At 47.5% G+C, this 26,104-nt stretch overlaps 1 protein-coding gene across 7 annotated transcripts in view; it reads right to left on the reverse strand.

Annotated features, from left to right (window-relative positions):
* MCF2L2 (MCF.2 cell line derived transforming sequence-like 2) overlaps positions 1–13,693 on the reverse strand; it is a 356,849-nt gene extending 343,156 nt beyond the window's left edge. For 4 of the 7 annotated variants that reach the window (XM_060242622.1, XM_060242618.1, XM_060242621.1 and 1 more), the window contains exon 1: positions 13,531–13,692. In XM_060242622.1, the coding sequence (XP_060098605.1) occupies positions 13,531–13,609 (79 nt within the window). In that variant the 5' untranslated portion in view covers positions 13,610–13,692. Of the gene's footprint in view, positions 1–13,530 lie in introns of all 7 variants that reach the window. The other 3 variants (XM_060242625.1, XM_060242624.1, XM_060242617.1) reach the window with 2 other exon arrangements.
* Between the last annotated feature and the right edge of the window lie 12,411 nt (positions 13,694–26,104).

Genomic DNA, 26,104 nt, shown 5'->3' on the forward strand with positions numbered 1-26,104 from the left:
CTAATGAGCTTCCGCTGATTCAGCTATAATGTGATTCACGGTGGCTGCGGGTGTCATTTAGGGAAGAAAAGGAATGTACACCTCACTAAAGGAGAATTTACAATGCCAGCGACTAGTCCAGGAAAAAGGGGAAGACTTTGCGAGATGAATTCCCTGCTGATGTTGCATAAAACATATACACCATTTTTCACACTGTATTTTGGGCAAGGCATTGGTGTTCCTGGAAATCATGTACTTGTGCTGTTTAATTTCTTCAGGTGTGTCAGATAAGAAAGAGGACACACTGCCACCATGCCAAAAAGCAAAGGCAGTGAGGAACAGGGCTTTTTTTGTAGCAGGAATTCCTTTGTATATTAGACCAGGGGTCCCCAACCCCCGGTCCGTGGACTGGTCCCGGTCTGTGGCCTGTTAGCAACCAGGCAGTGAGCTGTATAATTATTTCATTATATATTACAATGTAGTAATAATAATAATAAGACGACAACAACATTGGATTTATATCCTGCCTTCCACTCCAGTCTCAGAGTGGCTCACAATCTCCTTTACCTTTCTTCCCCACACAACAGACACCCTGTGAGGTGGGTGGGGCTGAGAGAGCTCTCCCCAGAAGCAGCCCTTTCAAGGACAACTCTGCGAGACCCAAGGCCATCCCAGCAGCTGCCTGTGGAGGAGTGGGAAATCCAACCCAGTTCCCCCAGATAAGAGTCTGCACACATAACCACCACACCAAAATAAAGCGTGCAGTTGTATCAGTCTCACAATGAAGGTCCTTGCTGCTGCCAAAACAATGGCCCGTCAGAAACCTTGCACAATAAAAGGTGTTGGTGGATGCCGAAGTGCCCACACGCACCTCATTGAGGATCCCTGTGTATTCACATGATATAACACAGCAAAATGTAACTGGAAAAGCCTGGGTTTGTTTGTTTGTTTTAGCACACCAGGGATGGGGAGAGGGGAATGATGGGCAAGAGAGGAAATGGCACCAGATGTGGTACCCAGTGAAGGTGGGGAAATCCACACCCTCCCATCTACATTTCTCCAAATCCGTTTTCGGTAGGTCTTTCAGGAAAGATTGTACCAAAACAGGTTTTGAAAATGTCACAGCAGAGTTAAGGGAAATGGTGGGGGGAGGTTAGTAGAAGTACACAATGCCGTGTGAAAGCCAAAATAAAAATTGTTGTGGGAGGAGAAGGAACACGGAGGAAGAAGCTTGTTCTAGGAGCAAGCATTGCCTGGCATCAGTTATCCAGGCAGAGTTCCAACAATACACTTTCTAATGATCCTGAAGCGGGGGGAAAGCCTCCAAATCGGGGGATCCCCTGCCTCCACCTGGGGATTGGCAACCCTACTGGCACCCCTAATTGGATGCGCCAGTCATCTGATTTGGTATACCAAGTCTTCACGATTGCTTTACAAATTTAATTATTTTGTTCTGATAAAAATAATTTTGGGAGTAGGCAAAACAGACTTTTTCATCTGGGTGAACTTTGGGGGAAGGCGTTTTGTCGCATTGTGTTCAGCCACCTCCCCCATTGTGCTCGGCTTCCCCTCATTTATTGTGAATGAGACAGTGCGATCAGATTATTCATTTTTTTTTTTAAAAAAAATCTGCTCTAGACAAAATGCCTGGAAACCCAGCTTTCCTCCCTGGGTTTTACTCTCCCATTAACGCTGAATAACTCGGTGACCTTGAAGCAACCTCCCATCTGCATCAAAATAATGAACGCATTTCCCATCCAGTCAAGACTGCCATAAAGATTCATTAATGTTTGATAAATGCTTTGCATCTCTCATCCTGAGAGGCCAAAGACTAATTTGTTATTATTCCAAAGGGTCCAGAGGAGTAATTCCTGGAGTACGTCTTTCAACTTTTATGTTAAAAAGCAGCGCTGTAATTTGTTCCTGTGAAATGCAAAAGCCATTCTTGCAACAAGGTTACCAACGGCGGAAGATGGATTCTGCAAACAGCACGTACTATACAAAACAGGACAATCTTTTAGGGTTGCCAAGTCCAATTCAAGAAATATCTGGGGACTTTGGGGGTGCAGCCAGGAGACTTTGGGATGGAGTCAGGAGACATTGCGAGGGTGGAGCCAGGAGCAAGGGTGTGACAAGCATAATTGAACTCCAAAGGGAGTTCTGGCCATCACATGTAAAGGGAACACACATTTTTATATGCCTTCCTTCCATAGGAAATAATGAAGGATAGGGGCACCTTCTTTTGGGGCTCATAGAATTGGACCCCCTGGTCCAAACTTTTTGAAACTTGAGAGATATTTTGGGGAGAGGCACTGGATGCTATACTGAAAATCTGGTGCCTCTACCTCAAACAACAGCTCCCTCGACCCCCAGATACCCACGGATCGATTTTCCATTATTTCCTATGGGAATAAGTCTCCATAGAGAATGATGGAGTGCCCAGAAGACATTTTCCTCCCCCCCCTCCCGCTTTCTGATGATCCTGAAGCAGGGGGAGGGCCTCCAAACTGGGAGATCCCCTGCCCCCACCTGGGGATTGACAACTCTAAATCTCATAGGGTTGCCGTTCTCCAGGAGGGGGGGCTGGAGATCTCCAGACAACAACGATCAGTTCCCCTGGGAAAAAAAGGTGGCTTTGGAGGGCAGACTCCAGGGCTTTTTTGGTAGCAGGAACTTCATTGCCTATTAGGCCACACACCCCTGATGTAGCCAATCCTCCAAGAGCTTTCAGAGCTCTTATTCCAAGGCCTACTGTAAGCTCTTGGAGGATTGGCTACACCAGGGGGGCATAGCCTAATAGGCAATGGAGTTCCTGCTTCAAAAGAAGCCCCGGTGGACTCTGTGGTATCACATCCCTGCTGATATCTCGCCTCTCTCCAAACCCAACCTTTCCCAGGCTCCATTCCCAAATCTCCAGGAATTTCCCAGCCCAGAGTTGGTAACCCTAGAAATTAGCTACCAAAAATATTTCCAGAAAAGGAAACAGCACTGCACAAGGTGTGCGGAGGGGAAGCACATACATAGTTGGGATGGGAGGCATCTTTTTAGAGGGGAATAGAGAGATTTGGGATTTGCTATTTTTTTTTGGCTTTAGCTGAAAACATTTTAAAGTATTATCAGGGCTTTTTTGTAGAAAAAGGCCCGGAGGAACTCATTTGCATATTAGGCCACACCCCTTGAAGCCAATTCAGCTGGAACGACATTCCTGTGTGTTCCTGCTCAAAAAAAAGCCCTGAGTATTATTATATGCAACCTTGAACCTGGGTAAAATTATAGAGAGGGCAGTGGCGTCACAGTTGCAGGGTTTTCTGGATGACGCTTCCATCCTAGACCCTTGCCAGTCTGGCTTTCGCCCGGGTCGTGGGACGGAGACAGTACTGGTCGCCCTGGTAGATGATCTCCAACGGCATCTGGACTGGGGTGGTGTGGCGGTGCTGATGTTGCTAGACCTGTCAGCTGCGTTCGACACGGTTGACCGTCGGCTACTGACCCACCGCCTCGCCGATGTAGGGGTTAGGGGGTCTGCCTTACAAGGGCTTTCCTCCTTCCTTGAGGATCGGGGTCAAAGGGTGGCAATTGGGGGTGAGAGGTCCCAGAGGCGCACACTGGATTGTGGAGTGCCTCAGGGAGCAGTTCTCTCACCAATGTTATTTAATATCTCTATGCGCCCCCTTGCCCAGATTGTTAAGAGACATGGGCTTGGGTTCCATCAATATGCAGATGACACCCAGCTCTACCTGCTAATGGACGGACGGCCTGACTGCGTCCCAGAGAACTTAGACCAGGCTCTGCAGGCTATGGCAACCTGGTTAAGGCGGAGTGGGCTGAAACTGAATCCAGCGAAGACAGAAGTCCTTTGTCTAGGTCGGGGCGCTCGGGGAGGGGAAATACCTCTCCCAGTCTTCGACGGGGCGCCGCTGAAAGCAGCATGCCGGGTCAGGAGCCTGGGAGTTTTACTGGAGCCTTCACTATCAATGGAGGCCCAGATTGCAGCCACTGCCAAGTCAGCCTTTTTCCATCTAAGGCGGGCAAAGCAGCTGGCTCCCTTCCTAGAGCGTCAAGATCTGGCAACAGTGATTCATGCAACGGTCACCTCGAGACTGGATTACTGTAATGCCCTCTACATGGGGCTGCCTCTGTACCGAACCCGGAAGCTGCAGCTGGTGCAGAACGTGGTGGCTAGACTGCTGTTGGGGCTCCCTAAGTGGGAGCACATACAGCCTGGGCTACGCGAACTGCACTGGCTGCCAGTTGTATACCGGGTTCGCTACAAAGTGCTGGTTATTACCTTTAAAGCCCTATATGGTCGAGGACCTGCCTACCTTAGGGACCGTCTCTCCCCGTATGAACCCCAGAGAGCACTGAGGTCAGCCGGGAAAAACCTGCTGACCATTCCCGGACCGAAAGAGGTGAAGCTGCAAAGCACCTGTAACTGGGCTTTCTCCTCTATGGCTCCAAGCCTATGGAACCAACTTCCAGAGGAAATGCGGGCCCTGCGGGACCTTGAACAGTTCCGCAGGGCCTGCAAGACCATCCTCTTCCGATTGGCTTTCGCTGACGAAGAAGGAAATTGTCAAGAAAACCGCCATCATAAAAGTAAACATAGCACTAATACATTTTATTAATTTTAAAAATTTAATCAGAATTTTAATTAAACTGTTAAACGTAGTTTTATTCAATTTTGTATAATCAATGTATGAATCATGTTGTTAGCCGCCCTGAGCCTGCTCCGGCGGGGAGGGCAGGATACAAATAAAAATTGTTGTTGTTGTTGTTGTTGAACCACAACGGAAGTTGGGATGTAAATGTTTTAAAAAATGAATAAATAAATCTTGCCATTTCCCTATCCTCCTTCAGTAATCCTTTTACCCCTTGGTCATCCAAGGGCCCCACTGCCTCCCTGGCTGGTTTCCTGCTTCTAATATATTTGAAAAAAAAAAATTATTGTTGGTTTTTATGTTTTTTGCAATATGCTCCTCATAGTTCCTTTTTGCCTGCCTGATTACAGTCTTGCATTTGATTTGCCACCGCTTGTGTTCCCTTTTATTAATCTCACTTGGACTGGTTTTCCACCGCTTAAAGGAGTCCTTATCTTTTACAGCTTCCATTACTTTGTTTGTTAACCATGCAGGCCTTTTCTTATACCTGTTTGTGCCTTTCCTAACTTGTGGTATATATTTTATCTGAGCTTCTAGGGTTGTAGTTTTAAATAGCCTCCAAGCTTTCCCAAGGCAAGCTAGGCCCACCGCCTTCCTCCTGCCACCTCGAGACTTTGGCAGACAGTCCATACTGTTTGTCACCATCACAGTGGACAACTCTGATCCATTACCCGGTAGAAAAGTAACAGCTAACCCTTCATCTCTTTGAGATGAGTCCTCCCAAACCAGAGACATTTCATCTCCTGTCGGCTTTCCCCCATTATGTATTTTAATATGTAATTAGGCTAATGTTGGGCTCCTTAATATTTTTCTATTATTTAATAATAAATACATATATTTTTATAATATTTAAGCTATATGTTTTGATCTTAACAATAGGCCCTCAACTTGGTTCTGGCTACCACATTTAAAGAGACCACAGTCATTTTAAATGCCTTCCCTTCATAATGGAGAATGGGGTCGCTTTCTTTTGGGGCTCATATGATTGTACCCCCTGGCCCAGTCTTTTTGAAACTTAGTGGTTTTTTAGAGAATAGGCCCCAGATGCTATGCTGAAAATTTGGTGCCTCTACCTCAAAAAACACTCCCTGCCCCCCAGAGCCCCAGATACCCACTGAGTAATGAAGGGAATTGGTCAGCATAGGATAGTGGTCCTCAACCTTTTTGGCCCTGAGGACCGTTCCCAGTGCTGGCCTGCCAACCACGGCTCCAGGGCCGGCAGGGTGGGGGCACCCAATTTGGCCTCCCCCCTCCCCGGCAACATTTCCTCCTCCCACCTTCACCCCCCCCCCCCCCCGCACAGCCTCGCCACCTTCTCCTCCCATTTTCCTCCCTTCGTTCATTGTTAACCTTTTTGATTCTTGATTCTGCATGCGCGTTTGACAGTTAAACTGCTTTTCAGCCCTTCTCCTGCTCTTGGTATGCATCTGTGAAAACCAGAAAGGCAATTTTGATATGTGCTCGTGTTGGGCTTCTGAATCGATTGACAGCCCTTGCAGGAAGACTGATTTACAACCGCATTCCAATCTTCCTGAGCTTTACCATGCACATGTGATTTTGCTCTGGGGGCTGCAGGATTTAATCAGTTTAATGTATAGCTTACCTGAAGCGATAGCTGATTAATGTTGGAGAATGAGACGTTTTTAATTGGGGACAGCACACTTTAATCAGGATGGCTGAGAGAGTTAGCATCTTGAAAAAGGAAGCATTTAACGATGGACTCTCCCCCTAAGAATGAGTGATGGCTTTAATTCTGAAATTGCAAGCTGTCCAGCAGGTCCTTCAATATCTCATGAAGTCATACTATGTTGCCAGGTCCAACTCAGGAAATATCTAGTGACTTTGGGGGTGGAGCCAGGAGCAAGGCTGCGACAAACACAATTGAACTCTGAAGGGAATTCTGGCTATCACATTTAAAGAGACCGCAGTCATTTTAAATGCCTTCCCTTCATAATGGAGAAGGGGGTCACCTTCTTTTGGGGCTCATAAGATTGTACCCCCTGACCCAGTCTTTTTGAAACTTGGTGGTTTTTTAGAGAAGAGGCCCCAGATGCTATGCTGAAAAGTGGTCCCCAGCCTTTTTGGCCCCGAGGACCGGCCCCAGGCCCCAATTCGGCCTCCCCCCCCCCCGCAGCATTTCCTCCTCCCTCCTTTACCCCCTGCACAGCCTCGCCACCCCCCCCCATGCAGCCTCGCCACCTTCTACTCCCATTTTCCCATCGTTTCCTCCTCCCTCTGCCTCCCATGCAGCCTCACTGCCTCCTCCTCCCCCCTTCACCATTTTAAGGATGGGGAAGGGGCCTTGAAGCACCTCCCAGGCCGACCCCACCCCCGCTGATCAGCTGATGGGCGGGAAAACTGCCACAGCCACAGCGAGAGATGCTACCCTTGCCTCCTTCCCTTCCCCGGTCTTAAAATGGTGAAAACGGGGGGAAGAGGAGGTGCTGCGGGGGGGGGGGGTGGGCACGAGATTGCATGGCCCATTTCAAACAGGCCGGGGACTGGTACCGGGCCGCAGCCTGTTTGAAATGGGCCATGCAACCTCGCCCCCCCCCCCCGCGGCGCCTTCTCTTCCCCAGGGGGTTGGGGACCCCTGCCATAGGGTATAGTGGAGTGCTCAGTGGACATTCAACGCCCCCCCTTTCTTATAACCCTGAAGCAGGGGGAGGGCCTCCAAACCAGGGGATCCCATGCCCTCAACTGGGAATTGACAACCCCATTACATTTGGGGTGCATTTCAGGCAGGTAGCTGTGTTAGTTTGTAACGGCGGACAAAATTCAAGTCCAGTAGCTTCAAGATGAATCCCCTTCCCCCAAATGAAGTACAAAACTAATTACTCAATTAAATCAGTGGTTTCAAACTAGGGAATCCTGGAGGTTCCTTGGAAGCTTACCAAGGAGTCTATAAAGATATAATGGGGAATCAACTGATCCAAACAATAGCTTTGGGGAAACAAAGCTTGTTTGCAATTTGTAGCCACAGTAAAGGGTTAGGTCGGTTATAGGTCTCAAGTGTTACAAAAAAAGACCTGACAATCTGGTCAGTGTTCCACTTCTACCCATGCCAGGCCCTTGCTGGGGGCATACCATCCTCCCCACCCCCCAACCCTAGTGGGAGGTCCCTGCAGCCGCTCAGCTGACTGGAGGGGGGGGGAATGGTACCAAAATACAGGGTCAACAGGATCCAGATGTGCTGATCTCAGTCCCTGTATGCCTGTAAACAGGCTTTTTTAAATAGCAGGAACTCCTTTGCGTATTAGGCCACACCCCCTGTTTTAGCCAAACCTGCAAGAGCTTACAGCGCTCTTAGTACAGGGCCTACTGTAAATTCCAGGAGGACTGGCCACATCAGGGGTGTGTGGCCTAATATGCAAAGGGTTTCCGCTACAAAAAAACCTTTGCCTGTAGGTGATGTCAGTGCATCACTACGGGACAATGGGATGCTCTGGCATCTAGGCAAAAGTCTACTGCTAAACCATAGAGTTTTGCCCAAATGTCAGCAACTCCCCAGCGTTGCCGGCAAGAAGCTGACGTCATTTCTGATGCACACAGGAAGTGACATCAATGTGTCGCTGGCAACAGAGGCACCTTGTCAGGAAAGGCCCCTAGCATCCAATAAGTTTTCTCACTGGTTGCTGGGGTGGACCTAATAACGTTAATGTGCATCCTCAAACACACCCAATAATCTTACAAAGCACATAGGTTCCGTGGCTAGGGTTGCCAGCTGCAAGCTGAGTAATTCTTGGAGATTTAGGGGGTGGAGCCTGGGGAGGGCGGGGTTTGGTGAAGGGAGGACCCTGGGTGGAATATAATCCCATGGAGTCCACCCTCCAAAGTAGCCATTTTCTCCAGGGGAACTGACTTCTGTGACCAGCTGTAATTCAAGAAGATATCCATGTGCCACTTGGAGGTTAGCAATTCTATCTGCGGAAGACATGCAAGCATTGACCAGCAGACAAGTTAATAAGGAAAGGCTTTCTTGAAGATGGCAAGTTTGAAAAGCGCTTGTTCATTAACTGATTAATCGATTTCAAAGCAAAGGATGAACCGATGAAAATCCCTGACTCAACTGGCAGTCCTAGTTTTTGTTTTTGTTTTAAATGCTATATAATAAGAACAACACACACAAGCCTCCAACTTCTACACTCACTTTCTGTCCTTAAAAGCCAAACAAAGATATGCAAAATGCTATTCAGGTGGGCTAGTATATAAGTTGGCCTTTGTAAGTCATACAGAGCAAATATCTTAAATCCACAGCACATAATGCACAGCCGTGACCAAGCCAGCACGTTTCAGAGGCATGCACGGTTCCTTTGTCTTTGCGACATGCATATAAGAAAGAAACTGAAGGCCTATTTAAAAGTCTTCCCTGGTGATATTAAGGCCTCAAAACCTAATTTCTTAGAACTGGGCTAGGTTTTAACAGCAGGGGACGCATTTAATAGAAGTACCTAACAGCTATGCTAGACGTTGACTTTCATTTCCTGCAGTCAGACGGCAACTGTGGTGGGGAAGCAATTTCTCAGGCACCGCATGGCCCAATTCGGATCAGAGCTGTGGTGTGGGAGGGAGATATGGCTTTCAAACTCCCCCCCCTACCATTTTCTTGACCTGACGCACATACAACCCCACCCCCCCTGTGCAGCAAATAAGGTTCGCTTGGGGCCATTTGGGGTCAAAAATGGCAGGGGAGAAAGTCTGATGATGTCCCCTCTTTGTCCACAACATAGTCCCGATCTGAATTGGGCCCCGCAGTGCTTAGACAATTAGTTCCCCGCTCCTGCTCTCTCACCATCAGGAATGACAGCCAGATCATAGGATCCTGTCTTGTTAAAACAATAGCGCCTAGTTTGAGCCTAAATATTCCCTGGCTGACAATAACTCTGGTGGGGGAGAGGGAGGTGGAAGAAACCCCCCCAATTGGATGCAAGATGCAGCCCCTTCTTGCCTCCAACGTTGTAGGGTTGGCTGTCTTGACTTGGTCACTTTCAGAGCATCCAGCTTTTGCTCCTACCCCAGAAAGCTTCTGAGAAGCAGCAAGCCCCGCAGTAGGTGGCAAAGGGTGCCCCCTGACCTTTTAAAAAGCACCCCCTTTTAAAAATCCTGGCTATGGCCCTGCCACAGAGAATGTTAAAAAAAACTAAAACTTGACCAAGCTACTTGGAAACCTGCAAACAGACTCCTCCACCCAGTGTCCTGGGTCCACCCCCAAAGTCCCCAGATATTTCCTGAGCTGGACCTGGCGACCCTACCTGTGGCAGAAGTGTGAAGGCCAGCTCATGAATTCATGGACTTCAGGACTCAGGCAAACATGAAAACTATCTCCTTAGAGAAGTGTAGGGTTGCCAGGGCCAAGTTTGGAAAGGGAAGGGACTTCAATGAGGTATAATGCCTTAGGGCAGGTGTGTCAAACATACGTCCCGGGGGTCGAATCAGGCCCCTGGAGGGCTCCAATCAGGCCCCCGAGCAACTGGCTGTCATCTGCTTCCTTCTTCATCACAGCTTGCCTTGCCAGGTTGGCTCAATAGCACAGGAGCTACAGAGCAAAGCCTCTATTTTCTCAATTGGCAGAGGCTCCTCGCTTGGGGAGGAAGCAGGTGAGGCAGAGTTTGCTTTGCCAGGCTCTCTCAATGACACAGCTTTATTTTTTTAAAAAAATTTTAAATTAATTTTGTTCGTCTGTGTCCTTTATAAAGTTTATATCTCTGCTACCTAATCTTAAATAGGCACCCACATGGCCCAGCCCAGCAAGGTCTAATGAATGTCAGATCCGACACTCATAACAGATGACGTTGACACCTCCACCTTAGAGTTCACCTTCCAAAGTTGGAATTTTCTCCGGAGAAACTGATCTCTATTGTCTGGAGATCTCAAGTCACCACCTGGAGACTGGCAACCCTATGTGAGTTTGGGGAATCAGCAGCAGCTCCACTTATGACCTGCAATAGCACTTTCCCGTAGTCAAGTCAGCCTTTGAGACGGTGGTCAAGGCATAGTGAATACACAATCCAACAGTAAACTCACCCCTGATGCAAGGCTATTGGGTAAGTTCAGTGGTGAACATCACTGCATCCACAGCCAAACCACCCAGACAGGTTTTCTCAATGTGTTTGCAGTCACCATGTCTCCCTTTCGGACACAGTAGGTTCCATCCAAGGGTGTCCTTCAAGTCACAGTGGTATCTTCCACTCTTGGAAGGAGTCCTTTGCTCACAGAGAGTGTCCTTCCATGAAAGAGGGTTGCCAACTCTGGGTTGAAAAATCAGAGATTTTGGGGGGGTGAAATTTGGGGAGAGGAGGGAGCTCAGTAAGTATAATACCATAGAGTCCACCTGCCAAAGCTGCCATTGGAAATTGGCAACCCAAGAAAGATCCAACCAACTGGGAATCTCTCCCATGGGATCCAGGAACAAAGGACAAGGAGGGTCTGGCTCTTTCCTTCCTTCCCCAGGAGACCAGGAGGGAGGGAGCTTCAGCCAATAGAAGGAAGAGAGGCTTGGCTCAGTAGCTCTACTGTGCAATTGAGAGAGCGGACTCTTATCTGGGAGAACCAGGTTTGATTCCCCACTCCTACACTTACAGCTGCTGGAATGGCCCTGGGTTAGCCATAGCTATAAGGACATAAGAGAAGCCACGTTGGATTAGGCCAATGGCCCATCGGTGGAGTTGTCCTTGAAAGAGCAGCTTCTTCCCCACCCACCTCACAGGGTGTCTGCTGTGGGGAAGGAAGATAAAGGCGATTGTGAGCCACTCTGAGTCTCTGATTCAGAGAGAAGGGCGGGGATATAAATCTGCGGTCTTCTTCTTAGTCGAGAGGGAACAGAGAAAATGTTTTCTCCCCCTCCCCCCCCCCCCAAAATAATAGAACTTGAGACCATCCAATGAAGTTGTTGGGCAGTAGCTTCAGGATGGACAAAAGAACATACTTTTTTAACACAATGAGTGATCAGAGGATGCAGTGATGGCCAGGGCTGGCCCTGCTACTGGGCAAACTCGGCAATTGCCTAGGGTGCCAGCCTTCTGGGGCGCCAAATTGGTTGCCCCCTACATGTCTTGGTGACACTATCAGTGCAGGGGGGCGCCAGAAGTTAGCCTTGCCAAGGATGCCAGATAGTCCAGGGCCGGCCCAGGTGATGGCCGCAGGAACAGACTGCTTTAAAATGGGATTAGTCAGATTCATGGAGAATCGTTCTCCTGGCTACTAGCCATGGTGCCTAAAGGGAAACTCCAGTTTCAGAGGCAGTCAACCTCTGAATCTCAGAGCCAGCAAGCAATATCAGGGAAAGCCTTTGGGTCTCCCTGCCCTGTTGTTGGCCCTCCAGAGGAAGAACTGGTTGGCCACTGTGTGAGACAGGGTGCTGGACTGGATGGACCACCAGTCTGATCCAACAGAGTTTTCCGAGCCTGCCGTGGTGGGATGGGCAGGATCGAAATCCCATCAAATAAATTCATATGTTTTTTATTACTGTGCTCTCCCATGTGAACCAATCCTGAATTTTAGCAGATCTGTTATCAGCGCCTGTAGCATTGGAGGAACACTGGATGATCTCGTGAGACAGGGCCTTTTCAGCTGTAGCACCAATTCTTTGGAACTCAATTCCCAGAGAGGTTCATTCGGCTGTTCTGTTATGGCCTTTAGAGGGAAATTGGCCTTTGGAGGAGTGCTATTCTGAAGCACATGGTTTGCAACATTGAATTAATCTTTAAATTTTATCTTGATCTCTTGATGTCCAAACTTTAATTGTCCCTTGCTTCTCTCCTTTAGGTAATGCTTTATTTTATTAATATTCTTGCATTGGCAGTTTTCTAAAAATATGTAAGTGGACTTGGGTTGTCAGTGAAAGACAGGGTCTAAATATAACAATAACTACATATGATATATGAAAAAATTTCTATTGCATCATATCCCGGATCTGGAAGAACACGTGTGATCTTTTGTGGAAGCAGCCCAAATGAAATCACTACTATGTGGACCTCCTAAACAGTCCTTTTAGCTTAATATTTCTTTAGTGGATTTGTCTTTTCTTTTCGCAGTACCAGATGCACTACTGCCCATCTGTTTTATTCCCCGATGGAAATGATGACTATAGGCTGTTAGTCGAAAAAATTATAAGTAGACAGAGATCTGATTCTAGAGCTGGCTTCACCATTCCTGGCGAAGGTACGTACTACATGGTGCTTAATCTTCTTATTGGAAGTAAAAGAGCATTGCTAACAATGTTATACTCCCCCGAAAATTCTACTCGCCAAGGCATAGTCCCATTTCTAATAAGCCAGAGGTATTAATAGAACAGTGCACGTTTTGTCTCTGCAGGATGGTGCATGTTCAGTAATCTCATACAGGTAATGGAAGGATGGGAATGATAAACCAGAAATCTGAACCGAGGACACTCTAGCTGCTCTTTTCCTTCAGAACCACTAAAAGCTGTGGCACGGCACCGGCTGAAAGACAACACCCGCGTTCGCTTTTACATTTCCACTGGTCACATTTTCGGTTCGATAAAGCAACACATTGTCGAGAATTTTAGAATCTTCTCCACCCCACTCTTTCAGAATTCATCCGCAATAATTATGAATTAAAATACAACATGGTGCCGACGTAGGACACAGCCTGCCGAAACAGCAAGCTCAAAAAAATGCAACACATCATAAGCTTGCTTAGATGCACAAAGCTGAACCTTTAATCCAACACGGCAGACAAAAAATTTAGCAGATGCTCCAACCATATTTGACACCCAGAAGATGTGTCTGTCCCCCCCCCCCCCCACTCTTTTTTGCTTTTGCAATTCACAGATGCACTAAGGTACCACTCACCCCCCTCCCTCCCCCAGGTGTAACACTGACACACATCTGGTCCCCCCAAAACCACAAGAAAGAGGGCCTTCCTGACTTACCCACATGGGTGATGACCGTAGCCAGGCGCTGGCTGAGCTCCTGATGCGACATCTCTTCTTCTTTCAGCCAAAAAAGCATTTCACACGGGAGCAACCATACAGCACCATAAAAAGGAGAGAGAGAGAGAGAGAAGCCTGAGATATAGGCAGAGTGGGAGGCAGTGCCGCTACATACACAATGCATGTGCCACTCCCACAGTCCTGGGATCCTTCCTGGCTGCTTGCCTTATTACACCTTCTTTTGCATTGGGCAGCTCCAGCCAGAGCACACTAATAGCCCTTCCCTGCTAGACCCAGAGCCGCATCTGCATTTTGGACGCCGGCGCCCACGAGAACAGGGAGACGGATCTCTTCTGTCATTCATCTTCGGCTCTACCTCATTTCTGTTTTTTTTTTTTTTTTTTAATGAGGCAGTGTTTCAGGAGAGGCGGTTCTGCAGCCAGCTACCCAATTCCCAAGGAGCCTGTCCTCGGAGATGCTAATGCTTTGCAAACCCTAGATATGTGGCACCGGTTTGAGAGGTGTGTGGGGGGATGCAGTTAGCTTGCACAAGGAAATCTGACTATTTTAGCCTTTTGAAAGCTTTCCCCCCCCCACACACTCCTTTTTTTTGTTTCTCCTTTCAGGCAGAGTCGTTCAGCGTCTTTTCTTCCCAAGCACTCCACCTTTGCTATTAGGAGAAACTATGTAGGTTAGACTAGGCTTGAAAGCGAATGCAGAAATCACAAAGTATGTTCAATGGGCACGCATCGCCTTGGGAAGCGAGTTAGAAACCCCTTCTTTTGTTGAGAAAGAAAAGAAACATGTTTGAATAAAGTGCCTCAAGAATCTGTCCTGCGACCTGTTTTGTTCAACATCTTTTTCAATGATTTGGATGAAGAAATAGAGGGAATGCTTATTAAATCTGCAGATAATACAAAATTGGGAGGGGTCGCAAACACAGAAGAAGACAGAAACAGGATATAGGATGACCTTGACAGGCTGGAAAACTGGGCTATAATCAATAAAATGAATTTTAACAGGGATAAATGTAAAGTTCTGCATTTAGGTAGGAAAAATCCAATGCATGGTTATAGGATGGGGGAGACTTGTCTTAGCAGTAGTATGTGCGAAAAGGATCTAGGAGTCTTAGTGGATCATATGCTGAACATGAGTGATGCGGTGGCTAAAAAGGCAAATGCAACTTTGGGCTGTATCAACAGAAGCATAGTGTCCAGATCACGTGATGTGATGGTATTGCTTTGCTCTGGTAAGACCTCACCTGGAGTATTGTGTTCAGTTTTGGGCACCACATTTTAAGAAGGATATAGACAAGCTGGAATGAGTCCAGAAGAGGGTGACGAAGATGGTGAGCGGTCTGGAGACCAAGTCCTATGAGGAAAGGTTGAAGGAGCTGTGGATGTTTAGCCTGGAGAGGAGGTGGCTGAGAGGTGATATGATCACCATCTTCAAGTACTTGAAGGGCTGTCATCGAGAGGATGGTGTGGAATTGTTTTCTGTGGCACTGGAATGTAGGACCAGAATCAATGGGTTGAAATTAAATCAAGAGTTTCCGGCTCAACATCAGGAAGAACTTCCTGACCGTTAGAGCGGTTCCTCAGTGGAACAGGCTTCCTCGGGAGGTGGTGGGCTCTCCTTCCTTGGAGGTTTTTAAATAGAGGCTAGATGGCCATCTGACAGCAATGAAGATCCTGTGAATTTTGGGGGAGGTGTTTGTGAGTTTCCTGCATTGTGCAGGGCGTTGGACTAGATGACCCTAGAGGTCCCTTCCAACTCTATGATTCTATGAATATCCCTTCCTTCTGAGGCATAAAAACTACACTCAGATGCACACATCACTGCAGAAAACAAGCCCAACCATGCAATAAGGTGCATGGAAACTGGGTTGGGGGGGGGGGGGAGGGATATGTAAGAAAATCCCGCAGTCCTTTCCTTCGAGTGACATTGGATAAACCTTGCTAAATCCCCCCCTCCCCCCAGTTCTCCTAATTATTCATATACCTCCCGAGGGCTGCTTCATGTGTTACAGAGATTAATCTGTGGCCAAGAAAAGGGTCTGGCCCTGCCTGAGGATAAATGAAGGGCAGCCCAGGGACAAAGCAAGGGATATTTATACCTGTGCAAGTTACACAGTTGGTGTCCCCCCCATGGTAACACCAGCTAAGTTGAAGCTGAGCCAATGTGGCAATGTGTTGGCCTATAAGGTTGCCAACCTTATGGGGAATTCTTGGACATTTGAGGGTGGAGCCTGGGGAGTGAGGGGTTTAGACAGAGCTTTTTTTGAAGCAAGAACTCCTTGGCATATTAGGCTACACCCACCCACCCCATGTAGCCAATCCTCCAAGAGCTTACAGTAGGCCCTGTAAGAAGCACTTGGAGGATTGGCTACATCAGAGGGATTTAGCCTAATATGCAAAAAAGTTCCTGCTACAAAAAAAAGCCCTGGGAGGTGAGGGACCTCAGTGAGGCATGTTGCTATGATAAAGTCCACTCTCCAAAGCAGCCATTTTCTCCAGGGGAACTGATCTGTCACGTGATCAGTTGTCATCTGGGGAAATTCACCCAAAGGGTGATTAACATGTGGAATTCACTGCCACAGGAGGTGGTGGCGGCCACAAGTATAGCCACCTTCAAGAGGGGTTTAGATAAAAATATGGAGCACAGGTCCATCAGTGGCTATTAGCCACAGTGTATGTGTGTATATAACATTTTTTGCCACTGTGTGACACAGAGTGTTGGACTTGATGGGCCGTTGGCCTGATCCAACATGGCTTCTCTTATGTTCTTATGTTCTTCTTATGAAATCTCCAGCCCCCTTCTGGAGAATGGCAGCCCTAGCGTCAGGATCTCAGAACAGACTTGAGCTGCAATCACACACTAAATAATGCACTTTTGATCCACTTTTCATGCTCTTTCCAACTGGATTTTACTGTGTGAGCTGGCAAAATCCAGTTGGAAAGTGCATTGAAAGTGGAATGGAAAGTGCCTTGTTTAGTGCGTGTGATCGCAGCCTTGGCTGGTAGCGGAACATATCCCAAAAGCAATGTCTCTCTTTTCCTGTGCTGCCAATGGCCGTGAGCCAGCCTGGCCTGTTTAGGGCACCTGGGGATGTGGAGGGTGATGCCGTCCCAAGCAAGGCCCTGGGTGGTTTGCCCAGAGAAACAGCCTTGAGGTAGCCTGAGGACTGACAAAATGGCTACCTATAAAGTACTTACATGTAGGCAAAAAATTCTTAGTGCTTTTAAGGGTTACATAAGCACATAAAAGAAGCCATGTTGGATCAGGCCAATGGCCCATCCAGTCCAACACTCTGTGTCACACAGTGGCCAATATATATATATATATACACACATACACACTGTGGCTAATAGCCACTGATGGACCTCTGTTCCATATTCTTATCCAATCCCCTCTTGAAGCTGGCGATGCTTGTAGCCGACACCACCTCCTGTAGCAGTGACTTCCACATGTTAATCACCCTTTGGATGAAGAAGTACTTCCTTTTATCCTTTTATTTCATTGAATGCCCACGAGTTCTTGTATTGTGAGAAAGGGAGAAAAGTACTTCTTTCTCTACTTTCTCCATTCCATGAATAATCTTGTAAACCTCTATCATGTCACCCCGCAGTCAACGTTTCTCCAAGCTAAAGAACCCCAAGCGTTTTAACCTTTCTTCATAGGGTTCAAAAAGTTTTACATATATTATCTTTCAGCAACCCTTATAAAGTAGACCAGTCTTGTTATCCTATAGATGTAGGCAATGGAGGGAGGTTGAGGCCAAGACAGAGTGGCTTCCCTAAGGACTTCTCGTGAGTTCATTGCAGAAGTGACATTCAAACCAGGGACTCCACAGTACATAATCATTGCTCAATCTCTTATGCCACTGATCTCTGGAGGCTGGAAATCAGCTGTAATTCTGGGAGATATCCAGGCGTCCTTATATCAAGCTGGTATCCACTCTGAATGCTTGGGAAGGTTCAGGATGGAGGTGGAATGAAACGAATAGAATCATAGAATCACAGAGTTGGGTGGGGCTATACAGGCCATCTAGTCCAATCCCTGCTCAGTACAGGGTCAGCCTAGAGCAGGGGTGTCAAACACGCAGTTTGGGGGACAAATCAGGCCCCTGAGCAACTGGCTGTCATCTGCTTCCTTCTCCCTCTCTCTTGCTTCCTTCTGCATAACAGCTTGCTTTGCAAGACTTGTTCAATTGTCCAGGAGCTACAGAGCAAAACCTCTATTTTCTCTATTAGCTGAGGCTCCTCCCTTGAAGAGGAACAGCTTGCTTTGCCAGGCTCTCTCAATTGCACAGCAGAGATACTGAGCCAAGCCTCTCTTCCTCCTATTGGTTGAGGCTCCCCCCCAGTCCCCACCTGTGGAAGGAAGGAAAGAGCCAAAGCTTCCTTTGCCCAGTTCCCTGGTTCCCATGGGAGAACTACAAAGAAAGCATCTTTAAGACCAACGAGTGCTAACATTTTAAGCATGTTTTAAGTTTTTAAAAATATATATTTGTGTTGTCTGTGTTCTTTATAAAATTTATATCTCTGCTACCAAAAATAGGTACACACATGGCCCAGCCTGACATGGCTAGGCCCAACCTGACATGGCCCAGCCCAACAAGGTCTCATTTAGGCCAGATTCGGCCCTCATAATGAATGAATTTGACACCCCTGGCCTAGAGCATCCCTGACAAGTGTTTGTCCAGCTGCTGCTTCAAGGCTGCCAGTGAGGAGGAGCTCACCACCTCCCTCGGTAGCCGATTCCACTGTTGAACAACTCTTACCATAAAAAAGGTTTCCCTAATATCCAGTTGATACCTTCTCACCCTTAATTTAGACCTATGATTGGGAGTCCTCTCCTCTGCAGGCAACAGGAACAGCTCCCTCCTCTAAGTGACATCCTTTCAAATATTTCAGGACAGCACTAGGGTTGCCAAGTACAATTCAAGAAATATCTGGGGACTTTGGGGGTGGAGCCAGGAGACATTGGGGGCGGAGCCAGAAACAAGGGTGTGGCAAGCATAATTGAACTCCAAAGGGAGTTCTGGCCATCACATTCCAAGGGACTGAACACCTTTTAAATGCCTTCCTTCCATAGGAAATAATGAAGGATAGGGTCACCTTCTTTTGGGGCACATAGAATTGGACCCCCTTGTCCAATCTTTTTGAAACTTGGAGGGTATTTTGTGGAGAGGCACCAGATGCTACGCTGCAAATTTTGGGCCTCTACCTCAAAAAACAGCTCCCCCAAAGCCCCAGACACCCGCGGATCCATTCTCCATTATTTCCTATGGGAATACATCTCCATAGGGAATAATAAAGTTCCCAGCAGATATTTCCCTCCCCTCCCCCCACTTTCTGATGACCCTGAAGCGGGGGGAGTGCCTCCAAACCGGGGGATCCCCTGCCCCCACCTGGGGATTGGCAACCCTAGACAGCACTCCTGTTCCCCCTCAACCTCCTCTTCTCCAGACTGAACATTCCCAAGTCCCTCAGCCTTTCCTCACAGGGCTTGGTCTCCAGGCTGGTAGTACAAACAAATACTCAGTATTAAATGACGATTGGAAAACCTACCAACTGTTTGCTTACTTATGTGAAATGGTGTAAGGGTGGCCACATGAGGCAGTGAACTGTCCCCTAGAGTTTTGTTAAGCAAACATCTATGACTATTTCCTCATGGAACACTAAAAGGCCAAAAGGTGTTTTGATGGCTGGTGAGCATTAGATACCACAACTTCAACCTGCTTGCATGAGAGTGAACAGTTTGGCAAGAGTTTCACTTTTGGTATACAGTTTGGTGAAGGAGTAACAGATGCCGCTAAAAATAGATGTACTGCCTGTCTAACGGCCACATGCTCCCTCATGCTCAACTTGCGCATAAGTAAATAAACAGTTGTCACAAAAAATACCACACATCCTCATTGCTCCTTCCTCAACAAGACAGGGTCATTATTGTACCTGCCTCTGGAACTTTCTAACACATGAGGAAGAAGTGGGAAAATGAGGAACTGTATTGACACAGCCATATCTATCTTGAGGCAGCTTTGAAATAATGTTTACCACGGCCTTTTGTGTAGCAGGAACTCCTTTGCATATTAGGCCACCCCCCACCCCCACCCCCGCTTATGTAGCCAATCCTCCAAGAGCTTACAGGGCTCTTAGTATAGGGCCTACTGTAAGCTCCAGGAGGATTGGCTACATCAGGGGTGTGTGGCCTAGTATCCAAAGGAGTTCCTGCTACAAAAAAGCCCTGAGGAGAAAGGGGTGTGGAGAGAGAAACCAGCAATAAAAACAACAGCAAGATCAAATAGAAACATTCTAGCAACTTGTGTTGCCAACTCTGGCTTGGGAAATACCTGGAGATTTTGAGGGTGTAGCCTGGGGTGGGTTTTGGGAAGTGGAGGGATTTCAATGCTGTATAATGCCACAGAGTCCACCCTCCAGAGCAGCCATGTTCTCCAGGGGAACTGATCTTTGTTGTTTGGAGATCAGTTCTAATTCTGGGTAGGGTTGCCATGTCCAATTCAAGAAATATCTGGGGACTTTGGGGGTGGGGCCAGGAGATTTTGGGGGTGGAGCCAGGAGACTTTGGGGGCGGAGCCAGGAGCACGGGTGTGACAAGCAGAATTGAACTCCAAGGGAGTTCTGGCCATCACATTTAAAGGGACAGCACACTTTTTAAAATGCCTTCCTTCCATAGAAAATAATGAAGGATAGGGGCACCTTCTTTTGGGGCTCGTAGAATTGGACCTCCTGGTCCAATACTTTTGAAACTTGGAGGGCATTTTGGGAAGAGGCACTAGATGCTATACGGATAATTTGGCACCTCTACCTCAAAAAACAGCCTCCCCCAGAGCCCCCGATACCCACGGATCAATTCCCCATCATTCCTTATGGGAATTGTTCATGGAGGTGCATAATGGCTGTGGGGGTGGGGCTTCCCCCGCCGGCCAGCTGGCTGGGGGAGGGGGGAAGCCTGTAAAACCGTGGGATCCCCCGCTGGGACCTGGGGATTGGGAAGCCTAATTCTGGGAGATCTGAAGATCCTGAGTTGCAGATAGGGTTGCCAATCCCCAGTTGAGGCAGGATATCCCCTGGTTTGGAGGCCCTCCCCCCACTTCAGGATTATCAGAAAGCGAGGGGAGGGAGGGAAATGTCTGCTGGGCACTCCATTATACGCTATGGAGACAGGTTCCCATAGGGTATGATGGAGAATTAATTTGTGGGCACCAAATTTTCCATATAGCATCTTGTGCCTCTCCTCAAAAACACTGCCACGTTTTGAAAAGACTGGACTGAACTTGTCGCAACCTTGCTCCTGGCTCCATCCGCAAAGTCTCCTGGCTCCAACCCCACAAAGCCCAGATATTTCTTGCATCAGACCTGGGAACCTGAGTTGCAGAGTAGCTGCCTCTGCCTGGAGCCAGACTTGTGTGCTGCCATGGTAGGGCCGGGGAAAGGTTGCCAACACCAGTTTGGAAAATTCCTAGAGATTTGGGGGTGGTGCTTATGGAGGGAACTGTCACAGAGCCCTCTTCTAGAATGTTGCAATTGAGGCCCTCCTTGGAAGGTGGCAAGGTAACCTAAAACAAGAGTGCTCAGGGCATCAAAACCCCTCATGCTGCCCTGAACAGATAGCAGGATGGAGTCTTTGGATCCCCTTCTTTTCCAAACATTCGTAGTTTATAGCTGGGTCTGCATCCACCAAAAATAAGGGTGGAGATTCATTTCAATACAGGTCTGACTCACCCCCTGAATAATGCCTGTCCTAGAGTTTATGGTCCTTTCCCTTGCCAAACTTTCACACCCTCTCACAGGACTTTCATTCATTTCATTTCATTTTATTCGATTTATATCCCGCCCTCCCCACCGAGGCGGCTCAGGACTGAAGCTTAGGGCTACCAAGTCTATGTTGGAAAATACCTGGAGATTTTGGGGGCGGATACAGGAGAGGGCAGGATTTGGGGAGGAGCAGGGCCTCAGCATGGTACAATGCCATAGAGCTCACCCTTCAAAGCAGCCGTTTTCTCCAGGGGAGCTGATCTCTGCCAGCTGGACATCGGTTGTACAAGCGGGAGATCTCCAGGCCTCACCTGGAGGCTGGCAACCCTGATGCCTCCACCCCCCCAAATCTCCAAGAATTCCCCAACCTGGAGTTGGCAGCCCTACATACCATTTTGCCAAACGTGGGCTACAAAGGTAGAAGACAATGTAGTGAAAGAAATGCGAAATACACAATAAACGCTGCAATCTACTACAATTGGTTATTCGAGTGGCCCTTCACCATGTTTCCTTTTCAAAGTCCACATTTTGCACATCAAACTAATATCTGTTTTTAGGGGACAACCACTGCAAACCTGCGTCTTAACGACGTATTCCCAACAGACGCTAGAATACGTGCTTCCTTTACCACTGAAAAGTAAAATGTTAATTATATGATTTCTTTTGTCACAGATGAGGCATAACCTCAGGAGACTGGATCAGGTGGTGCAATTTTAGAAACAAAAGGAGAGAAACTGAGAATGTGCAGAATAAGACCATAGCCCCTTGGGTCAAATGCATTAAATAAGAAGGGAAAGGGGAGATAGTGGGCAGTGCTGAGGCTAGATATAGGGGTGAAGGCAAAGCAGCTGCCTTTCGGGTGCCCCCTGAGAGTCGCGTCACGCACCAGATTTCTCTTAAAAAAGACATAATAATGGGCAGAGGGCCAGATGGCAGTTTGGAGCCCTACCAAATGCAAGGAGAAATGCATTAACTGGATCCATTCGGAAATGGAGCAGGGAAGGAGGGGATGATTGCAGGAAAGGGAAGAAATTCGTTTGGCTTTTTAGCTTGCTGGGCCGCTGCAAGACATCCGTCACCGTGTCTGGGTTGTGACTGCCTATCAATACCACGAATAAAAACTCTTCCAAGATACAGGCAAATGGATATTGCGCTTCCATTTTAGTGTAAGTGCTCGATAAAGCTATTTCTTGCTACTTGCTTTGAAGTGCCAAAAAAAGTAGCTGGAAAGCCACACTGGACAGCTGTTGGTCTGTGTTGAACTTTTTTGTTGTTCAGTCGCACAGTCGAGTCCGACTCTTTGCGACCCCATGGACAAAGTCATACCAGGCCCTCCTGTCTTCCGCCATCCTCTGAAGTCTGCTCAAATTCATGTTTGTTACATCAGTAACACTGCCCAGCCATCGCATCTTTTGCCGTCCCCTTCTTCTTTTGCCTTCTGTCTTTCCCAGCATCAGGGTCTTCTCCAGTGAGTGCTCCATTCCTATTTGGTGGCCAAAGCATTTGAGCTTCAGCTTTAGCATCTCACCTTCCAGGGAACAGTCTCTCATGGATTGCTGCCTTGACATGGCAAGAGGGCTTGTGCAGTTCAGCGAGGCTGTAGGCTATATGCCATGCAGGGCCACCCAAGATGGACAGGCCACAGCTGAGATTTCAGACAAAATGCGATCCACTGGAGAAGGAAATGGCAACCCACTCCAGTATGCTTGCCAAGAAAACCCCATGGGCAGTGTTTGACTTGGTAGAGCATAATAACCGGTAATTAGGGTTGCCAGCTCTGCACTGGGAAATTCCTGGAGGTTTTGTGGGTAGAGGTTTGTAATGTACTGAGTGATGAGACGTGTTGAAGGCAACATGCTTTATTAGTGAGTACATCACAAGGCAAGGCAACGCGGGCCGGGTCCTGATTATATACATACCCTGGAACAACCCTCAGTCTGGCCAGGTCCAATCCTGGCCAGTTAAACTTCCCGCCACAGATCTTGATTGGCGAAGCGTGTTTGCGGAGCTACATCCGGGGACCAGTGGACTTCCACTGGTCACCTCCGTAGCGTCCGCTGTGTTGTAATTTCGGGACTGAAATGCAAGACACAACGTTAATACTTCCTCTAAGCTGTGGAGTCTTGTGAGCAAAAATTCTAGTTTGTGAGCTACTGGCATTAAAGTTATGACCGAGTGATTTGGCTACTGCATAAATTAGTTTGCTCTGGGACCATTTTTCCTGAGCTAAGACCAAAATATGTGAGCTGGTGGCTAAAACCCCCCTCTGAACTAGCTCACACTAGCTCAGCTTACAGGGAATACTGGTGGAAGCACAGGGGGGCAGGATTTGGAGCACAATGCCCCCAATAATATCCCAACTTCCAAAGCAACAATAAGAAGGAGTCATAGTAAGTATAATATCATGTAGACCAAAAGGACTGTTCCTGTGTGCTAATTCTACTGCTATTAATATTATATAGTGGGTTTAAAGCATCGAAGGGATCATAGTGATAACAGCTCTTTATTAGGGGCAGCATCGTGATGGCTGCTTCCAACAAAGGACTGACTAAGGGCCTGCAGGCCAAACCTATATACAACTCTAAGCACCCACGCTAGCTTGCCATTGGTTCATTCAAACAGGCAGGGGTCTGTGATTGGTGTAAGGCGGCAGGTATTTGGATCCCACTACCCATTGTTCTCCAGTCCCCAAGCTCTGCTCTCCTCGCTCCAATGAGCCGGGAGGAATCATATATTTTAAGACACATACATAACAATTAAAATCACGTTTTATCTAATTCTATCATAAACGGTTGTTTTCACATACAATATATTATCAATAGTACAATGAAATTCTCATGATGTACAGAAAGGAAGGATTCCAATTGTTAACTGTGAGCAAGAGACCCCTAATTTCAGTTATAAACGGACATCATAATCACCCGTTTGGTTGCCAGGGTGCCTGGAGATTCAACTCACACGCATCTGCTGTAAAACATGGGTTTTATCTGCCATTTTATATGTGGGTACTAATTAGGGTTGCCAAGTCCAATTCAAGAAATATCTGGGGACTTTGGGGGTGGAGCCAGGAGACATTAGGGGTGGAGCCAAGATCAAGGCTGTGACAAGCATAATTGAACTCCAAAGGGAGTTCTGGCCATCACATTTAAAGGGACGGCACACCTTTTCAATTCCTTCCTACCATAGGAAATAATGAAGGATAGGGGCACCTTCTTTTGGGGCTCATAGAATTGGACCCCCTGGTCCAATCTTTTTGAAACTTGGTGGGTATTTTGGGGAGAGGCACTAGATGTTATATTGAAAATTTGGTGCCTCTACCCCAAAAAACAGCCTCCCAGAGCCCCAGATACCCACGGATCAAATCTCCATGATTTTCTATGGGAATAAATCTCCATAGGGAATAACAGAGTTCCCAGCAGACATTTCCCTCCCCTCCCTGTGCTTTCTGACGACCCTGAAGCGGGGGGAGGGTCTCCAAACCGGGGGATCCCCTGCCCCCACCTGGGGATTGGCAACCCTAGTACTAATAGCCTCAGCGTTACAACAGCACTGTATATCTCTGGAAGAGTGCTAGCCAGAAGTACAGATGAGTTTCCAGCCGCTCCGTGCGTGCACCATCTCGGCCGTTGCAGTGGAAGAAGTTGCGCCGCCAGGAACTATCCGGGCAAGTGGTTTCCAGCCTTGACCACAAAAGCCTTGTTGGTAGGCTAACATCATCAGCAACCATCTTCCTGCAGTGCCAGACTCCATGACAGCGGAGAGACTCACATACTCAACAGCTGTTACTTTTGCATAAGGCAATCAAGCTTATCTTAGGCGTGGATCCTGCCAGACTGCCTAAGCTTTTGTCCAACGGAACCCAAGACAAAGGATGGTGCCAGCAGAGAAGTAAAGAAGAGGAAGAACAGCTTCATCTAAAGCCAGAGTTCTTTGTATAAATCGGGTGTCACCTTAGGTACCAAGGTGGCCCTCTATTGTCACTTTTAGATAAGTTTGGATAGTTTGTTTTAATCCCTTCAACTGTCACCCTGGAGCCTCCCCTGCTGCCCATTGTTACCTGGAAACCCAATCAGGTAACCAGGGCCAGGTCTGCTCATTGGCTGGATATGGGCATCCAATCAGGTGCTCCAAATAGACTGCCCACTGCCCAATGAACAAGTCCAGCCCCTATGGTCACTTCGGAGCCTCCCCTTTTTCTGAGGTCATGTACCAGCTGACCACCTGTCATCCGCCCCTGCACCTCCTACCCCCTAAGGGCTCACGGTAGTCCTTATAACCTCTGGCCCAACTCCCCACACGTGTGCATCTTACAGTACTACATACTCCGCTGTTAGATACGCCCCCAATACCTGATCAGTTGAGGGTCCATCCCCCATCTCCTTTTTCGTCACCATTGGAGCCTTCCTCGAAGACAACGATAGGTAATTATTACCCTGTTTGTCAATCCTTGTGTTTACCTCTGTCTATTTCTACCCTATTTTTATTAGGACTGTATGTGTTGTGTGACCTTATACCCTTGTATGTTTGCCTTTATTTCATAATAAACTCCCTTTTATTATTATATTATATTGTCTCGTTATCGGGTAACTTCCAAATCAGACGCCTTCTGTATAAATAGGTTTTTGATCTCGCTAAAAGGCAGATTGCCCTCCACTGTAAATTCCCCCAAATCCTATTTTAGGGCAGTTTGCTTAACATAACATTCATTCAATATTCTGGTTGCAATGAAATCCTTAATAAAGTCCAACAAAATCCATGAAGTCCAATGAAGAACCCGGGAATTCAATCTAAGT

The sequence above is a fragment of the Heteronotia binoei genome, chromosome 6 (assembly GCF_032191835.1).
Source record: "Heteronotia binoei isolate CCM8104 ecotype False Entrance Well chromosome 6, APGP_CSIRO_Hbin_v1, whole genome shotgun sequence".
Taxonomy (NCBI): Eukaryota; Metazoa; Chordata; class Lepidosauria; order Squamata; family Gekkonidae; genus Heteronotia; species Heteronotia binoei.